Source organism: Phycodurus eques, chromosome 5, assembly GCF_024500275.1.
Source record: "Phycodurus eques isolate BA_2022a chromosome 5, UOR_Pequ_1.1, whole genome shotgun sequence".
Taxonomy (NCBI): domain Eukaryota; kingdom Metazoa; phylum Chordata; class Actinopteri; order Syngnathiformes; family Syngnathidae; genus Phycodurus; species Phycodurus eques.
Genome location: NC_084529.1, coordinates 22101560 through 22120940, shown reverse-complemented (window position 1 = coordinate 22120940; position 19381 = coordinate 22101560). Strand labels below are relative to the sequence as shown.

At 39.6% G+C, this 19381-nt stretch overlaps 1 protein-coding gene across 1 annotated transcript in view; it reads right to left on the bottom strand.

The window, feature by feature from the left end:
* Nucleotides 1–19381, bottom strand: part of poc1b (POC1 centriolar protein B) — a 42355-nt gene that overhangs the window by 625 nt on the left and 22349 nt on the right. Inside the window, exons 11-12 of the mRNA XM_061676685.1 lie at nt 4907–5224; nt 3970–4084 (exon numbers count right to left, since the gene is read on the bottom strand). Of these exons, the coding sequence (XP_061532669.1) occupies nt 3971–4084; nt 4907–5224 (432 nt within the window). The 3' untranslated portion in view covers nt 3970. The remainder of the gene's footprint in view (nt 1–3969; nt 4085–4906; nt 5225–19381) is intronic.

Sequence of the window (19381 nt, the reverse complement as noted above, 5' to 3'; positions counted from 1 at the left end):
AGGCGGTCAACGCGCTGACGTCACTGCGGCTATGCCTGCGCAGTTTGCCTTTATACTCGAGCGCAATCCACGCGCGCTGTTTTGAAAATGTGCTGCAGTTCTCCTCCAAGTCGGGGGTGTCGCTACGGCTGGTATTAGCTAGGACACCACAGGGTGGAGTTTCCTCTGCATTTTCTGCCATTTTCGGTAGCTGTTTTTTTCCTTTCCTTTCCGGAACAAGGAACAAAGCAACAACAATGTAGACCGTGCAACAGTGCCTGCTAGAACAAATGGACCTAGATGACCAGATGATGCGTTTAATTATGCTGCAAAATTGATCAAGAAGTTGGGGGCGTAGGTGGTACGTGGAACCAAGGGGAACGCTGAGTACATCATCACAGCATGTGACTAAAACGGACCAATCACAAGAGATGATCTCTGCGGCATTCTACGCGCAGCAACAATTTTTGCCGTGTGAGCGTCAAGTGGCACATAGGAGCTACGCGGCCCAATGCGTCGGTCACGTGATGCAATGCAGGCTCTGTCGGCCACGCAAGTGCGGGAGTATAAAAAGGCCTTAATACAGATGTGAAGCAGCAACTTCTTATTTTAAAGATGCTATACTAGGGTTGAATATCAAGAGACCTATTTGGGAATGTCATCCATTTCACAGTTCCATGCAACACAGAGGTGAAGCAGTCTGCACTTTGCACTTGTTGTTATGCGTATTTAGGTTTAAAACAAGGACATACAGTTGCAGTCACAGGGGAAATTCAGGGGAAATTTAATGGGAAATCTAATCCAATAGTCCTGGGAAAGAATAGTTAACAGGTTCATGCAACACAGATGTGAAGATGATGGCAACCTGCACAGCACTTTGCACTTTTTATTATATGTATTTAGGTTGAAAACGAGAAGATAGTTATGTTTAAAAGGGAAATTCAAGCAATTTTCTATGGGGAATGTCCCTGTGATCCAATGGTCCTGGGCTGGAATGGAACGGTTCACAAGTCCATGCAACACAGATGTGAAGCAGTCGGCACTTTGCAGTTGTTATGCGTATTTATGTTCAGAAAGATGACATAAGGTTGTGTTTAAAGGGCAAATTCAGGATCATTTTTGGACAATGCAGTACATTTCACAGGTCAATGCAACACAGATGTGAAGCGGTTATCAGAAACTGTCCATTTACAGCTAAATATTGTATTAGTCCGAGGTCTACTCAGGACTCCCGGGATGCAGCCTGTTTTGCTCGGCCAGCTGCCCACAGGTCTCGTGCCAGGTTGCGGCATCTAAAAAGATTTGCCAGTGTTAAAGCCCTTAAAAGTTCAAAGCTCCTCAGCGGAGGAAAGATCAGCACTTTCAATGCGTCACCCTAAAGATCACTGTCAAACGCCTGCCTCGCTTTTCCCCAACGGACTCCCTTCTTGTGGGAACAAACAGTTCCTTGGAAAGTGCTGACTTTGTGTGTTTACCCCACTCACTTCCTGCCATACTGGTGCCTGAGCGTAAATGTCACCACCACAACATTGAGGAGTTCCTCCCGTTTCCGGCCGGGAAACACCACCGAAGTCCCACTGACAGAACAGGACGCTCCGAGACCAAAATGACAAACACAAAAACTGAGCCAGGATGGAAGTTTGTAGGAAATATTGGGGAAACGTGGGAAAGTGAGAGTGTGGGAGGTGGTAGAGGAAAGAGAGCGAGCGTTACAAGTGATGCATCGTACCATGTGTTACAATGGGAAAATGAGATGGTACCTAATGAAGTGTCCAGTTCCATTATAGTGTGTGTGCGTGAGTGTATGTGTGTCCAGTGAAAGCAGGCGGGAGTCCAGTCAATCCAATTAGGCAAGTACAGGTAAAGCAGCTGGAGAGATGGAGAGATCGAGGGAGGACAGAGGAGCGAGGGATAAGCAGGGACAACAGCAGATGACCATAGTCACGTAGCAGGTGTAATGCCATGGTAGCAATGCATTGTGGGACATGACCCACAGCCCCCAAACTCTCAATGGACACAACATTGCAGTCACTCATTCACAAGAAACGCGACTTAGGTTATATTTAAGAGGAGCTTTGTCAGTCACACCGTTGTACAACAACGTAGTCTATGTTTGAAGTTAATATATATATTATTTTCTTTCATGGATAATGCAATACACAATATTAATAAAAAAATAAAAAACAAGATTGCAGTTAATAACATTTTCTCTTCTGTGTGATGAAATGAAATCAAGCAAATAAAACATGTTTGTGTGCAAATATGGTAAATGTAATTTGGTTTTACACATCGATACTATTAGTCTGTCTCCACGTCGTCTGTTATTTTGTTTACACATTATTAATCAATTTAAAGTAAATAGCTTGATGACAAATCTACTAATACTCTTGAACGCTCAACTGTCTGAGAGGTGTTGTAAAACTCGGCCTCTCCCCTCACTCTGCGGAAGCCGTGCGGCATTGTGTCGCCTCAAGATTAAAAGTCTGGATGTTTTTTTAGACAATAACAAGGGAAAATAGTTATATTAGATATACTGTATTTGAGTAAGCCTGTTTTGTCAGCCACAAATGTAAGTGTGAAAATTATTTTTTTTTTAATGAAATAAGATAAAATAAAGTTCATTGTTCATGTATAGTTTTTCTGTATGATTAAATAAAATGAAGTTTGCATTCAGTAATTTAATTTGAAATCATACTTTATCAAGATAAAATATTATTCCCTGATAATAAAATCAAACCATCTCACTAAGATGAACAATACTCTTGTAAGATGTAGCGCAATCTGGGTCCAGATGCAACAGAAGGAGCGCGATCTTGCACTTGCACGCCACTTACTGCAGTGACAGGCGGTGAGGGCGCGCCACTCTGCTGCACGAGTGACAGGCTTAAGTGAAAGAGTGACATTAAGGAGCTTCGGCGGATCGGCCGTGTGAGGTGGCGTCCACGAGGCCCGGGGGCAGAAGCAGGAAGTGCTCTCGGTAGGCTTGTGGTCATGATGATCAATGGCCCAATGGATGCCTTAAGCTTCTTAAGGCAGAAAGAGGATCTTCCTCTCATTCACCTTGCCCAACATATTTCTCTCCCTAATACAAGTAAATGGAGCAGCTGAGACTAGGATGGGTGGAGTGGGTGGAGACAGGAAGGACATCAGTTTCAAGCCTGGGTATAGGGTTAGGGTTTCAAATCAGGGTTATCATTCAAAATTAGGGATTCAAGTTTAGGTTAGGGTTTCAAGGTAGGATTTTTCAGATTTGCATTGCAGGGCATGATTAATGTTTCTGATTGGGGTTTTAAACTAGGGTTAGTGGTTCAAATTATGGTTTGAAATTCCAGGGTTTCGAGCCTGAGCTATGGTTTCCAACAGAGGTTAAGGAATCAGGTCGGGTTTCAACCCAGGGTTAAGGTTTCACACTAGGGTTAGGGTTTCAAGTCAGAGCTAGGAATTCAAGTTACTGCTTCAAGTTACGGTTAGTGTTTCGAATTAAGAGGTCCGAACCGGGGTTAGGGCTTCAAACACAGGTTAGGATTGAAAATTAGGGCTTCAAGCCTGAGTGAGTTTTTAAAGCCAGGGCCAATTTGATACCCCAACACTACTCAAAAACTGAAACCCTAATTTAAGATTAGAGTTTTAATCTGTGAACAGGAAACAGTCCGTGAGGCATCTTGAAAGTGTGACTAGATTTGCATTTATTTGACTTCATTGTGATAAAGATTGCTTTAAAATCTCTGGATAGGTCTCACTGGTGTCCTTAACACATTCACTGCCAATGATGGAAACAATCCAAATATCCATGTTAACTGGGAGGGCTGGCAGTGTTTAATAAAGAGTCAATTTTATGTCTCTGGTGGCAGATTTTGTTTGCTGTGGTGTTTTCCACACCACGTCAGAGTGACACATCCCGTCCTCTACGAGCCGAGTGTATCTCTGCACAGGTTTTTATGTGAGCGAGGAGGAAGTGCTCACAGACACACACGTGCTTGTCAAATGTACCTCATGTGAGGTGGTCCGGTGAGCTATCGGGTGGCCCTCCAACACGTGTGTGGGCGAGACACTCCTGAACTTTGTTTTCTGTCAGGCTGAGACGCTCCTCCAGCACAGAAACAGTCTGTGGTCGGAAAACAGAACAATATATATATATATATATATATATATATATATATATATAATTAAAAAACTTTTTTTTTTTACAACATAAGCATCAGCATCACCCAACTTCAATCGTCTTGCTATGACAGAAATAACTGTAAAAGTACTTCTTTACAAGAACAATATTTTGTCAGGATGACAAATAGCAATCTTATGTGAATAAAGTTATATTTTTCCCAAGATGAAGTCACAACATTATGACATTAAAGTCCAAGTTTAATGAAGAAAGTCATAGTTAAATAAGCAAATTTAAAAACTAAAACTTAATTCTCATAATATTACACATTACTACTACATTGAAAAAAAAAAGGCTTTTGTTCTTGAAAAGATAGGGCTATATTCCAGTAGTACTACACCTTTTGCCCTAAAAATGTTGTTTTATACATGCAGGGGTGCCAGATTTATGCGATATCATATCAGAGCTTTTAGTTGACTCAAAGCTGCTGCTAATAATTATGATAATAATAATAATCATAATAACTGAATTTGTACAGCAACCCATCAAAAAAGATTGCTTTAAAAAAATACGCGATATAGCAAGGGCGCGAATGATGAGCCGCAGTATCGCGGGAAGACGTAGCTCATTTGAAATCAATAGTAGTCTTGCTCTTATGCAGGACACTCTGGTGTTATTCAAAATCAATAGAGGCCTCCTTTCTGTTTCAACTCAGCAATGATCCTTTCAAATGATTGAAAAGGAAATAAACAAGTATGAGAGGTGATTTTTTTTGTCAGTCGTTCTTTAAAATTCAAAATAAACAGAGTTATTGCTGCCACTGACCTCCGTGAGGACGCCTAGCTGTTTGACCATGTGCTGCAGGATGGAGTTCAGAACAGGCGGGTGCCCCGACGTTGCCTCCGACAGGTCCATCGGATGTGCCGTTTCGCCGTCTTCCGGCCACCATTTTGTGCTGTTATCCTCTTGCCATGTCCTAAAATCCTTGTCCCGCCTCTTCCTGCTGTTGTCTCCTCGCCGCTTCCTTTGACTTCCCTCCCTGCCGCTATCATCCCTCGTCCAACCTTCATCCTCCGTCGCGACAGAAGACGAACTGTCACGGGCGTGTCCGTCATCAGCGTGGTGGTCATCGGCGACCTGGCGCTGCAGACAATAACACAGCGATACTTTAAAATCTCATGAAACACATACTGTAGATACATTACAATTAAGCAGGACTTGAGACATTGTGTATGCAAAGTAGTTTATTTTCAAAACAAAATAATTATTTTAATAAAAACAAATGAAAAATGGTTTAACTAACAATTTTCTATACTATGTAAAATTGTTTTTTTATTAATAAAACAAATAATTTAATAAAATTTAAAAAATGGTTTATTTTAATGTGATTTATGTAAGATACTTTTTAATACAACAATAATTTATGCTCATGTCTTTATTTGACTATTTCTAAACAATTGTATTATAACTAATTAACAATTATTTAATAAAACAATTATATCATTAATTTTTTAAATTTTGCTTTTAGATTGCATTTTATGAAAAAGTTAAATAAAACTAACTCATGATCACTTCATTTGATTACAGTTGAGTTTATTATAATAAATGAAACAATATTTAATAAAATAACGAATATAAAATGTTTTTTTAAGCATTTTTTTTTTTTTTAAAAGCTGCATTTCTTTAAACAATGCAATGACGTGTTGTGTTGTTACCCGCATAAGTTATATGTTGGCACAAAGATGCAACAGCTGACCACAGAAAGCTGCTTTTTGGCACAAAAATGACCACAAAAAAAATTACTTTGCCATGAAAAAATAACTAAGCAAAATAAATAAATAAGCAAAATCTTTTCAGCAAACATGAAATGCCTAACCACAAAAAGTTAAATTTTGGTCTACCAATGACAACAAAAAGCTGTATTTTGGCATAAAAACGCCACAAATCTGTTTAATGTACCAACTAGTTACTGGTCACTGCAAAAATGAACCAAAAACGTTAACATTATGATGTTTTTTTGTGATGGTTCGCGCACACACATGGACGCGCACACACACAGGAGAGAGGAAGAGAGGAAGAAAGAGGAAGGAAGAGGAGGGTGTCACACATTGCAGACTTAATGCACAGAGCAATCGATTCCGGCGTTCTTCCTGTCACGGCTTCAAAGAGCCGTTAATGATGGAGGGATCGGAGGAGGAGTGTAAAGACACAGGAGGAGGAGGGAAGGTATTAAACGGATGTGAACAAAGCTGTCAGTGTGACTCTGGCCGGCTATCTCTTCTTCATCACCTCCTGCTCAGCAGCACATCTGGTAGACATCTGCTGAGCTCATTTATTACTGAGTGCATCCAGACCCCCGCTCGCATTACCCAATACAGGAAGAGTGGCTGCAATCAAACCCATTCAAGAGGCAGATAAGCAGGACGCGCTGAGCACCAATCCACAAGACAACACTGATTAGCCTACGTGCTAATTAAGAGGCATTAAAAGGATGCCATTCGTTTGCCATTGTTTACAAACACATGCAATGCTTGACCATAAAAGGTTGTATTTTTTGGTACAGTTGACCACCAAATGTTGTTTTTTCGCAACAAAAAGCGCAATGGTTGACAATTAGAAGATGTATTTGGGCACTAAAATGCAGTGGTTGATCACAAAAAAAAAAGTAGTTTGACAAAATCATTCTACTGTCATTCTACAAAAAAAATTAAATTTTGGAACAAAAAAGCAACATTGAACACAAAAGTTGTATTTTGCACACAAATGATAAGACTATTTGAATTCTACAATAACAGTTAATCACATGGGGGGGAAAAACATTTTTGCATTGGAAATACAATGGTTGACCACAAAAAGTTGAATTTAAGCAGACAAATGTAAGAGTTGAACACAAAAAGCTGTATTTTGTCACAAAATTGTACTTTGGATTAAAAATATCGTTACAAGAGAACAGAATGCCTTTTATTGCCACTATATTAGATAAGATTGAAGGCAGCACAGTTCCTTCTTCAGTGCAGACGTAAGATTAAAAAATAAATCTAACTAATAAAAAACCAATGAATATTTACAATGAGATAAATAGTAATGCAAGAAGATAAAGAATAGCAGTAGTAGTAGCAGTAGTGTTCCAAGCACATCAGATATTGCACAGTACTAGAGCTCCAGACACATTTGAATATTATACAGTCAAGTTCCAAACACATGAATATTATGTTAGTCATTAATCACACACACAAAAAAAGCTGCATTTTGGCATAAAAACCTAATGGCTGACCACAAAAAGCTGTATTTTGGCACAAACAAAAAGCAATTTGAAATTTTTTGTTCAAGATGAACACTAAAAGTTGTATTTTGGAGTAAAAATATAACTACTAACCATTAATCACACACGCACGCGTGTGCACACACAAACGCACGTTTAATTTTAGCATAGAAACACAATGGTTGACTTCAAAAAGTTAGAGTATTTATTTATCTATTATTTTGTTATTTATTGAGTTATATGTTTTATGAGTAGTTAAGCACAGAAGTCGAACGGTTGACCACAAAAGTTTGTGTTTTGGCACAAAAATGTTGACGACAAAAAGTTGTATTTTGGAATATAAATGTAATTGTTTATCACAATTTTGTAAAATTCTGGCACAAATATACTGTAGTTAGCCACAAAAAGTTGTCTTTGGGCACAATAATCACATTTTAAGTCGAAAAAAACAAACAAAGAAAAGTCACAGCCCTGGTTTAGCCTGGCGACCGTTCAAAACATCTATTACCCGGTTCTTTTATTCTGGTCGAGGTGATTCTTTGATGATTAGGCCGGATGAAAAGTTTCCCAATTTATTCGAAAATACAGAGTCAAACAATAAGGTTGGTGATGGTTCAGCTCTGGGCTCTTCCTCACGTAGCTCAGAACAACGACCGTGCCGAAGAGACCGCGGAAGCTTTCGTTGTAGTCATTTGTAGCCCAAAAGACTGCTTCCTGTCGTGACGTTGTCCCGTCTCAGACCAATCCTAGCTTCGCCTCGGTGTCTGGGTATGTTCGGAAATTCAGTCCAACGCCCTCACTGCACCCTGAGATTGCAGTACTCAGAGACAGAGTGCGTTCCATTTTCTATAACTTTCCGAATGAATGTGTTGGCTATTGGTCAGTACATCTGCCATATTGAACAATTCAACAATGCCCCGAGTTCCGAAGGTTCCGGGATGGAGACAGCGCCCCCGCAGTGAACTTCCCAACGTATCCTACGTTGATATTTTGTGTGTTTGTTGTGTTGGTGCGACTAAGTGCAATGCAACTACGGGGTGATTGAAAAGTCAGTTAATGTGGTTCCCAGGCGGCTTGAGAAACTGGTGGCTAATGCTGGCGCCCATATCGAATTGTAAATAAAACTCCATGCAATACACTTTCTTCTCATGTTCATTTCTTATAAGAATCATAGTTCAGAAATAAATTACAAGTACTTAAAAATACGGAGTTACTTGTCAATCACCCTGTATATGTTTATAAGGAGATCTGGGTGTGTATCTGTAATGGCATGTAGCAAACAAAAAGTGTATGCAGTGTTGTGTAAGCGTGCAGCCAGTAATTCCTATCAATGCTGAACAACAAACTGTATTTTGCCATCGGTGTTGTTGATTGTAGCATTGGGAAGACCAGAGCCAGTCTCCAGGTAGCAAACAAAAACATGAGAGAGAAAAAGCCTCTTGAGTTGACATCAAACAGCTCCTCCATGTCGGAGCAGAGAGCACAGCTAATCCTAGCCTGCATGCTAATGACGCGTTTGATCCCACATCTGTGGAGGGAATTCCAAATGTAGGCGAGGCTAGTTTGAAGATGATGTTACTTTTGATTGCAAACGTTACAGCTGACCGGCCGCGGGAGGTCATCGCTTGCTTTCGTAACTGTCACAAGGTTGATTAAAAAAAAAAAAAAAAAAAAGTTGGCTTGATTGGACTCTCAGTCAACCAAAGAACAGCTCAAAACAAGTATCCATTCCAAAATATCACGCTGAGTGGGATCAGACACAGAAAAAGAACGATCCCATGGCCTTAAATTATATAGTTAAGTGCTGTTTTAAAACTAAATATTTGCCGTCTATCTTTATTTATTTCTTCTGTATAATTCAGTTTTTGTTGTTTTATTTATGTACAGTGTGCTTGAAGGCCACGAGGTGATTACAAATAAAATTTATTATTATTATTATGACTGTATTAATATGGCTTGGTGGCAGTGCGGCAGGTGTTCTGTCTCACTCGCTTAAAACTCTGGAATGTATTTTTAGCATGAGTGAACACTTATGTGCATTTTGATTGGCTGTAATCTGCATTGTTGCGACCGTGCAGGGCACGTCAAAACCAGTGGCCGACTAATCGCCGACTCATAAAAACAGTTGCCAAACCACGCACACTGTAAGACAGTTTAGTCGGGTTCAGCTACGTCTCTCGGTGTGCGGCAGCCTTTAGATGTTAACGAAAACGCACAATAGAATTTTTAGTATCAATTGTCTTTCATGATGACAGAAAATTGTGTTTGTTGAATACTTTTTTTAATTAGGTTAATTAAAGTCTAAATTAATAAAAAGTTAGGATCATTACAGTCTTTGGCGATTACAAGTATTAGGTTTGTTTAAGAGCTTTTCCCCCCCCCCTGAGTGTCTGACTCTAAACACGTAAGTTAGCTTCATTGAACACTCTAAACTATCGTTGATGGTTCATGGATAAAAGTACTGTAGGTGTTTGATGTGATGATGTTTTTCGACTTGGCGTCAATAATCATCCCCGCACTTTGATCACACAACACACAGGAAGCCAGGTGACAGAGATCTAATGACTCTTGCGTGCAAAGACTGCGTTCCGGGTTTGTTAAGGCGCCACGCCCGCAGCCGCAGGAAGACAAAACACCTGTGGGAGATACGGCATTGACAAACCATGTGAGCGTGTCGCCGCCTAAACAAACTCAATGTCCGCCAGAGGTGCAGCTCTCGCTTTTTTTCTTTTTTTCTCTCTCTCTCTCAGAGGAAGCAAACACATCCGCTCGTCTATCTTGGCGACATCCGCCCACGCTCAAACCAAAACATCCTGCTTGGCGGTCTTTCAATGACACACACACACAGAATAATGTCTCAGCCAAGGACTCGTCATGGCTCAATGGCAAAGCATCATTCAGAGAAAACACACATTTCTGTGGTTAATCTTTGTATTTCAATGCCAAAAGTCGTCAAAATGTTACTTTATGTGACACAATACAACGTTTAGTGGTGAACTGCTGCATTTACAACTTAAATACAACTACAAATACAACTTATTCTGGTCAACAATGCCCTGTTAATGACAACTTTATATGGTCAACCAGTACCTTTTGAAGCCTTAATAAAAAAAAATTGTGGTCATCAAATGCATTTCAGTGCTAAATACATTATCTGGTCAACTATTGCATTGGTATTCCAAAATATACAGTAATATACCTTTTTGTGATCAACCCTTGAAATTGTGCGCCTGAATACACATTTTGGTAGTCAAACATTGCATTTCCATACAAAAATTAAAAATGTGGACAACCATTGCATTTCAATGCCAAGATTAAATTATTTGTGATTGACTATTGCATTAAACTTTTTGTAGTCACCAATTGCATATCAACATACAACTTTTCGTGGTTACCGGTAACCATTGAAATTTAATGCGAACGTACAACTGTTTTTGTGGTGTAACAGGTCATTTCAATGTCATATTCTGACATTGAAATGACCTGGATTTCTGTGCCAAACTATAACTTTTTGTGGTAAAACATTGGCTTTTTATGGCAAAATACATCCTAAAGATGAATGCAAGTTCAACTAACATACACAAAAACATGGTCACTGGCAAGGGATGGTGGAAGGCACCATTGTCGTGGACATCATCACGATGGTAAACATCCTGTGTCCCTGAACACGAAAAAAACACTGTTTGTTCTCCTGCTACACTAAACTTTGACCCACTCGGAAAAACGAGGAGTTCCCCTTTCCAAACAGGCAAGTTGTTTATGCCAATGCCTTGAATGTACTCTAAGTCCATTAAATTCAACAAATACAAATATAATGCCACAATACAACATTTTTGTCATTAAGCATTGAATCTGTGTGCCAAAATATAACGTTTTGTGGTCAGCAAGTGCATCTTCATGCCAAAATACAACTTTTTGTAGTCAAGCATTACATTTGCATGAATGTATCCCTTGAAGCTAAGTCTATTAAAGCGCCATACTCGTTGAATTAGATCATTCTTCATCGAGCCCATGACAGGAAAGTTTGCAGTGCAGCTGCAAAGTAACAAATACTTATTCACAGTTTTCTTGATGCAGCAAAGGCTGCTTTTGTTCCGTCATTCATGGGCAGTGGTGAGAAAATGTCTGTAAATCAGAATGACACCCATGACACATGCGTGCCAGGTGCTAACGACACGCGTTAAACTGATTTTATCTGCCAAAAAACACAAAACGTGATTCGCCACCCAACATGTCCAAAGTCGAGGAATGTTCCAGTGGGAACATGTTTGACACTGGAATAATCAATTAGCTGCCATCAGGGAGGCCCTGGACATGACCTTCTTCAAGGAAGTTAAATGTAAATTCCTGCCAGTGGACATTCATTTTCACGCAACATGCTAATTTACTTCAAAATTAAAACGTTAGCATTTACAAATTGATGCTTCACTAAAGAGTGTAAAATACAACATTATCTAAAGCCAGCTTTTTCCAATGTCGTTTTTCTGTGCGAAACATTCAGACAGAATGAAACATGCACAGACTGGGGGAACAAAAGAGGTACCGGTACAACCAGGGGCAGGACGACAGCAGTGTCAAAGAAAGTACAGTGTTGCCCCGCTATATTGTTCATCATCGCGTCATTGCTATGATGCATTTCAAACTATTTTTTTCCTGGGTTTTCACAGTATACTTAATGAAATTCCCACACATGTGGGAAAGGGGAGCCACAGTGACCAATTCTTTTGTGTTCAAATATGATCATGTGTTTAAAATTTTTTTGTTTTGTTTTTAAACTTTTAAAGGGACACTGGCCAATTAAGATACAGAGGTAAGGCTTGAGTAATAGTAATTTCTTAGTTTAGCTGGGAAAAGCATCTAAAACCTGAAAAATACACCTCCATCTTTATTTATTTATTTATTGCAATTTTACGGCAGCATTTTCGATGAAGCGGACGTGTCCATATTAACGGCTAAACGCGGAAGTGATGTCACAAGTGTGTCAACTCAACGGTGTGCTCGTTGACGACACTTGTTTAAACAATGAAAAGGAGTCAAAGAAAAATACTCGATAGAAACATTTTCTACAGTTTTGGACAAAAATAACCCTTGGCATGCACAAAGGCATTGTCTGCCATGAAAATAATGTATATGCAGACAAAGAAAGGCAAAAGTGTTACAAACGCCTGATCGTTTAGGACTCTAATGCACCAATTTTGCAGGATCTCCAGACAGTAAATTTACAGGTTGACTTTGATACCACGAAAAGAGAAAATTAGCTTGTATAACACCAATTACACCATCTACCTTACTGTACACCATGCCTTTGCTAGTTTCTGCATGAAGTAGAAAAACGCCTGATCTTTTATAACTCTGCTGCACCAATTTTGCAGGATCTCTGCATGAAAGAGGCTCACATTACAGCTGTGTTGACAGTCCTTCAAAGTGATGAAACGCGTTAAAGCTGCATTGGCGTGTCGCCTGTTTCTGTTTTGTGTGTGTTTGTGTGTTTAGGTGGAGACGTCATGACAGTTACTTTTAGTGTGAGGAACTAACCTAACCTCGGCATCCCATGACCATGACTCATCCCTGGCGCGACGTTCTTACATAAGCAGGTGGAACTTCCTCTTTAAAAGCAACTGCAACAGCTCTCAGGCATCTTATTCACCCTTTAGGCTAGAGTTAAGGCTAAGCTAATGATATTAATTAAATCCTCGAGGAAAAGCCACATGAGCAAAAATACAGCTTTTTGCAGTAAAAAATTGCCAAAAGTCATCTTTTTGTGGTTACCAATTGCACATTTGTACCAATATTTAAAAAAATTGGTGAACTGTTGTATTTTTGCGCCTAAAGGAAACATTTTATGTTTTAATGCCCAAATATAACTGGGGGTCCATGGTTGCATTATCTTGTGCCAATAATACTTTCTGTCATCAACCATTGCACTAGTGCCAAAAAGCAACTTTTTGTTGTCAACTATTGCATTTACACTCCGAAAGACAACTTTGTGCAGTCAAAAATTATATTTTAATGCCTAAATACAGCTTTGTTGTGGTCAACAGTTGAACGGCTTTGCCAAAAACATTTTCTGATTAACCATTGCATTTATACGCCATGATAAAATTTGTGATCAACCTTTGGATTTTTGCTTCTCTTTGGATGAAACCAAAACAAGTCAAAGGCTCACTTTTATTGTTAACTGTATAGTGTAGCTTTAATGCTAAGATAATACTGTTAACATCCTAAATCTTCACAAAAGAGCCATGTGAGCTGTTGGCTTTTTTGCCCTCTTAAAGGTTGACAACTCACTTGTTACAGTTTTTTCCCACAGTTTAATGTAGCTTTAATGCTAATTTAATTTAGAGTTTTGTGTCTCTAAATGCTTTTGCAGGGGACACGAGCTAATGGCCATTTTCAGTAAAAAACAAAAGCAGCAACAGTTTGTGTTTGCGAAAGATGCGCCTGCATCACGGCTAATGGATTTTATTTAAAGAGATGAGAGTCCGATAACAAGGACACACTGGATCACGACTCTCGTCCTCTTCAAAGCGACACAATGATAGTGAAGAAGAGCTCTTCCCCGAACAAAACACTCCAGTGCTCATCACCACGCCAACGCGGCCGCCACTCTAGCCTTATTTAAAATGTTTTCAGCTCAAGCACTTTCCTTTCAATACTGCAGCCGTTTTTAGTTTACCTTTACCCAACCATGACCTTGAAAAACACAGACAGATGTTGTCTTGTGCTTGCCAGGCCACAAGTTGGCGACGTAGAAAATGTAGCACAATATCATAGCGGCACGATAAAGCACGACATTGTAGCGTGACATGTTAGTGAGATCACAGCAGGAAATCATAGTTTGACATCACAGTACTCCATAATCACGACTTAGGTATTTTTATATAATGGACTACAGTATAATACAGTAGCTGGCTCATCATTCATATGAAAAATTGTTTTGTAACATTAGTCAGGTGCGCTGTTAATTCCGTCATTGCTTTCGTATAATTACAACGTACTGGATCAACATCGGCTGGTAGACCTTGCTTAATAAATACAAATAAATAAATTATAGTAACATTATGTTTTAAGCTAAGTGTATGATTATATACATTGAAGGATACATTGAGGGCACCTTACAGGGTATAACCTCATATTATACCAAATACTCAGTCACTATACAGGAGAATTCCCCATTATGTCACAAATTCTTCCAGGTGGCAAAAGTCAAAGCGCTCTCCGATGGCACCAGTAATAAACAAACCCTTCCATGTCATTTGACCACGGTAGAACTACTACAAAAACAATTTTGAGTTTCTTTTCATTGTGTGGTGTTACGAGAATTCTTTTTCTCTACTGCCGTAGTTTGATGTCTAAACGTTTGGTCGAAAAGAAGTTGCTACATGAGGTAACTGCTTTGAATGGAGAATCACTGCCGGCATTAATTTACATTTCAAGTTGATTAAAAAATAGACATGGTGGAAATTAACAAGACCAATGAGGTATTGGCTACTTATAGTGTTTCCCAAACACTCAGTTGTTTGTGGCGGGCCACCACAAATGAATGTTGGCTGCCTCAAATAGATTTTGGAGCTACCTGTCAATATGCAACCGATGTATTAACTTTCTTTTGCTATGCTGGGATTGTACCGCTTGGCTTCTGCTATGCATCTGCTAATCTATAGCATCGCTTTCCTTTCTGATACGATAATGCAAATAAAGTACCGCAAATGACTGAAGGGTCAAAAGAATTGATATATATACATTTGGGAATTGATCTTCTGGTATCAGAGGCAACAACATTTTGGATAGTGTCAATCACTATAAATCTTTGATACGCTTGTCATCCTCATCAAAGCCTCTGCTCAACCCCCTAACCAGACAAAAAGCCTTTAATACTAGGGCCCGACCGATATGGATTTGTTTAGGTCGATGCCAATTCCAATATCCATCCATCCATTTCCTGAGCCGCTTATTCTCACAAGAGTCGTGGGAGTGCTGGAGCCTATCCCAGCTAAGCCCCAAAACATGCATGGTAGGTTAACTGAATACTCTAAATTGCCCGTAGGTGTGAAAGTCAGTGTGAATGGTTGTTTGTTTATGTGCCCTTTGATTGGCTTGCGATTGGTTCAGGGTGTACCCCACTTCCGCCCAAAGATAGCTGGGATAGGCTCCAGCACAGCCGCGACCCTGGTGAGGAGAACCGGTACAGAAAATGGATATTCTTAATAAAATAACTTCATTTTTAATCCCTTAAGACATATAACAACAAAGATATAAGTTACAGACAGAACATTTGACTGTTGAAAATACTTTGTCAACGGAGAGGAATTTTCAAGTACAAAAACATGCAAAAATGCATTAATTGATGAATTTTCTTTAGACTCAGACCAGAAATGTATGCAGTATATAAGCAACATAGTGAGCGACGTTATTGGCAAAGCATTACTTATGCATGATGCCTTTTAACATTAAAATGTATTCTTCTCCTTTGCCATAAAAGGGATGATTAAAAAAAAAGAGACACCTTTCTCAGATGTTGAAACATTTCATCTTCGACACAGTTCTATTTCAAATATACAATCTACAGAGAAAGAATTAAACTGAAACAAAAGCCAATCTTTTTCTTATTCATTTTTAAAAACGTTCCCATAAAGTTTCCCGACAAGAAATGCGTGTTCACAGTCACGGAACTCTGGCCAATTATGAATATTTTGAAAAGGGCTAATATGGGCCAATAAATTCAGGCGACCGATGAATCGATCGGGCACTATTTAATACTTCACAAAAGGAAACGACTGTGGTTGCATCATCTTTTCCGAACGCTTTTCAAAGGTCTAAGAGCCATAAGAGATGCATTGCAGCTATTAATTTTTTTAACAAAACAGGCTTACCCGAATGTAATTTAACTATTTTGACTCATTATTGTCTAAGGAACATCCAGACTTCAAATCTTGAGTCGAAATAATGCTTTACAGCTCCCGCAGGGTGAAGGGAAAAGACGGAGTTTTATGACACTTCTCAAATAGTGACAAGTATTCAAGAGGTTTAATAGATTTGTTCTGAAGCAATTTTCAACACTTTAAAATGGTTAATAATGTATAGAAACAACAGACAACATGGGGACAGACCAATCGTATCGATTTGTGAAAAAAATACAAAATTGACAATTTTGGGGCTACGGGGTTTCTGCCCAATACCACGATATAGGGGATAGAAATTGACACAGCCATAGAAATTGTCTTCCCTCCCCAGGTAGCAAACCCTTCTAAAGTACAGTAAGTCATTAATCTTTTGCCATAATGTTGACACAGGGTAAGGAACACCTCACCTTACCGCAAAACAGGCACTGCGACACTTATTTTGGTACCATATAGAACATTTGACAATGGAAACAAGGACAGAAAAGCTGGGTACTGTAACTAATTGATTCAACTTGGTGCAAACACAGCAGTGGAGCGTCTATATGGACACTGCAAGGTGAGGAACTTTCTGTTCCGTCTTTTTATATGAGTCAGTCATTCATGTTCTCAGGTTCCTCATTTTATTTGTATTTTAAGGTGACTGACTACACTACACTTCCTTTTTTCACTTGTGTTTTCACTCAGCTACGTGACACACGGCACATACTGATTCAGATCACTATCACCATTACGTGTGTTGAATAGCAGGTATGACCACACAGTCGCCCCCTACTGATTGCCAGCATACATTAATGGTTATGGTTGAGTTGTTAATTACAAAACTTGCTGACATCTTGCGTGACATCAATGTTTGTTATTTGTCTCCTGTTCTATGGATATACAATGGTGCCTTGTGATACTAGTGACTTGCGAGTTTTTCGAGATACTGTACAAACCTTCGATTGACCGATTTTTTTCTTTGACTTGCGAGGGCAGACTTTAGATATGAGCACTGTATGGTGGCAGGGACTCAACTCGCTTCACAACAAGCAGCTGTTTGGCAGATCCAATTAGTGAACATTCATTCATTCATTCATCATCCGTTCTGCTAATCATCACGACGGTCGCGGGCATGCTGGAGCCTATCCCAGCCATCTCCGGGCGAGAGGCAGGGTACACCCTGAACTGGTTGCCAGCCAATCGCAGGGCACATATGAACAAACAACCATTCGCACTGACATTCATACCTATGGGCAACTTAAAGAGTCTTCAATTAACCAACCCTGCATGTTTTTGGGATGTGGGAGGAAACCGGAGTACCCGGAGAAAACCCACACAGGCACGGGGAGAACATGAAAACTCCACACAGGCCGGGCCGGGATTTTAACCCCGGCCTGCAGAACTCTGAGGCAGATGTGCTAACCAGTCTTCCACCGTGCCACAAATTAGTGAACAATTATTCCAAAAAACAGGCTTCAAGCTGTTTGTTACCATTCCCAGTTGAAGACAAATTAAATAAAATATAAGTCCACTAGCTCAATGCTGACACTACAAAGCAGTTATCCAGCAGTGTATAACCCTTTATGCAATGAATTAAACACAAATGGTACAACAGATGTAGACATACAGTACTCCGAGTCATACATTATTTATCCTCTGCAAAGAACGACTAATATTAGTGCTTTACTGATGAGGTGAGAAGAGTTAGACCTCTGAATGAACAGTATACATCTCTCTATCTGTCTTATATTGCCCCCAGGTGGCCAAAGCCAGCACACTAGGAGGAACAGCACAGTGGCCATTCAATTGATGCAGTAAAAAAACAACAACTTAATTTTTAATTCTATTTATTTGTGTCATTACAGTATATTTTTTTAAATTAAAATATGGTGTGCTATTTTTCCTCATTACAATTGTTTTTGAGGGAAGGTGGAACCGATTAATGGCATTTCTATTCATTTCAATGCGAAAAGATAATTTGAGATATGAATGTTTTGAGTTACGAGCGTGGTCATGAAACAAATTAAACTCGTATCTCAAGGCATCATTGGCGTTACACTTTCCCCTCTTTGCATGGTAGTGGTGACATCACACAAATCAAAGAAAAAGGCAAAACATTTTGTTAATCCTAAATCTGAAGTCTCGCGAGATTTGCAGACATCTCCGAGACACAGGTTTATTTTTTGTTGGTCTCTTCATTTCCTCTTCTATGCTTATTTACACACTTTACAACTCTGCCATTAGAGGCAGTGGTGACATCACAAAAAAAGCCAAATAACAAGCAAACACTCTTAGTGTTTGCTTGCTCATTTGACGCTGACAGACCTGAAGTCTCATACGTTTTGCTGACATCAAGCTGTTTTTTTTGTTCCACTCAGTAAATTTCATGACATGACATAGCCCACGTGGCCATTCACAAGAAACACATCAGTGAAAAACTAGGTCTATGCTGACACGTTTCGTGTTGTTTTTATGATTTATTTTCCCAACCCTCACCGTTTCTTTCCCAGCAAGTGGAGGCGAATCCTTTCACGTTGAGGAAGTGAATGAGCGTCATTGTGGCTTGGCGTGGGATTAGCCCATTTTAAAGCTCCTCAGTAAGTAAGACTTACCCACATTATTTGCATTTTAGCGCACACACATGCACATGTGGAAGTAGAAAATGTAGGACTACAGAGAAGTGGATTTACCACCTGTCTTTTACACAGAACCAGCAAGGAGTCATTGAGCTCTTCACACTACCTTCACGTCGAATTCATGCATCAGAACCATAAAGGTGGAACAGGTATTTGTTTGCCTGTCCCTCTCAGATGAAACACTGCTGCAGTGTCCGAAGTAGCTGCTGCAGCTTTCTGCTTTAGATCATTATTGTGGGTACGTGGCTATGTCAGCGTCTATGACAGTGAACATTTCTTGAGAAATAGTTTTTTATTTTCATACATGAAAAAATATGCCACTAAAAGAAAAAGGTAAAATTAAGTTACTCGTGGGATACAGGGAATGAGCCTTCCGCGAATAGCGAAAATCCCCTAACAATTGATGCCCCTTCCTTAACGGGTTCATAACAGCCTATAGATGCCACAAGATGGCGGCGCAGGACTACTTTTGTCTAAATGGAGCTCCTCAACTCACTTACATTTTTTCCCCCCAGCGTAT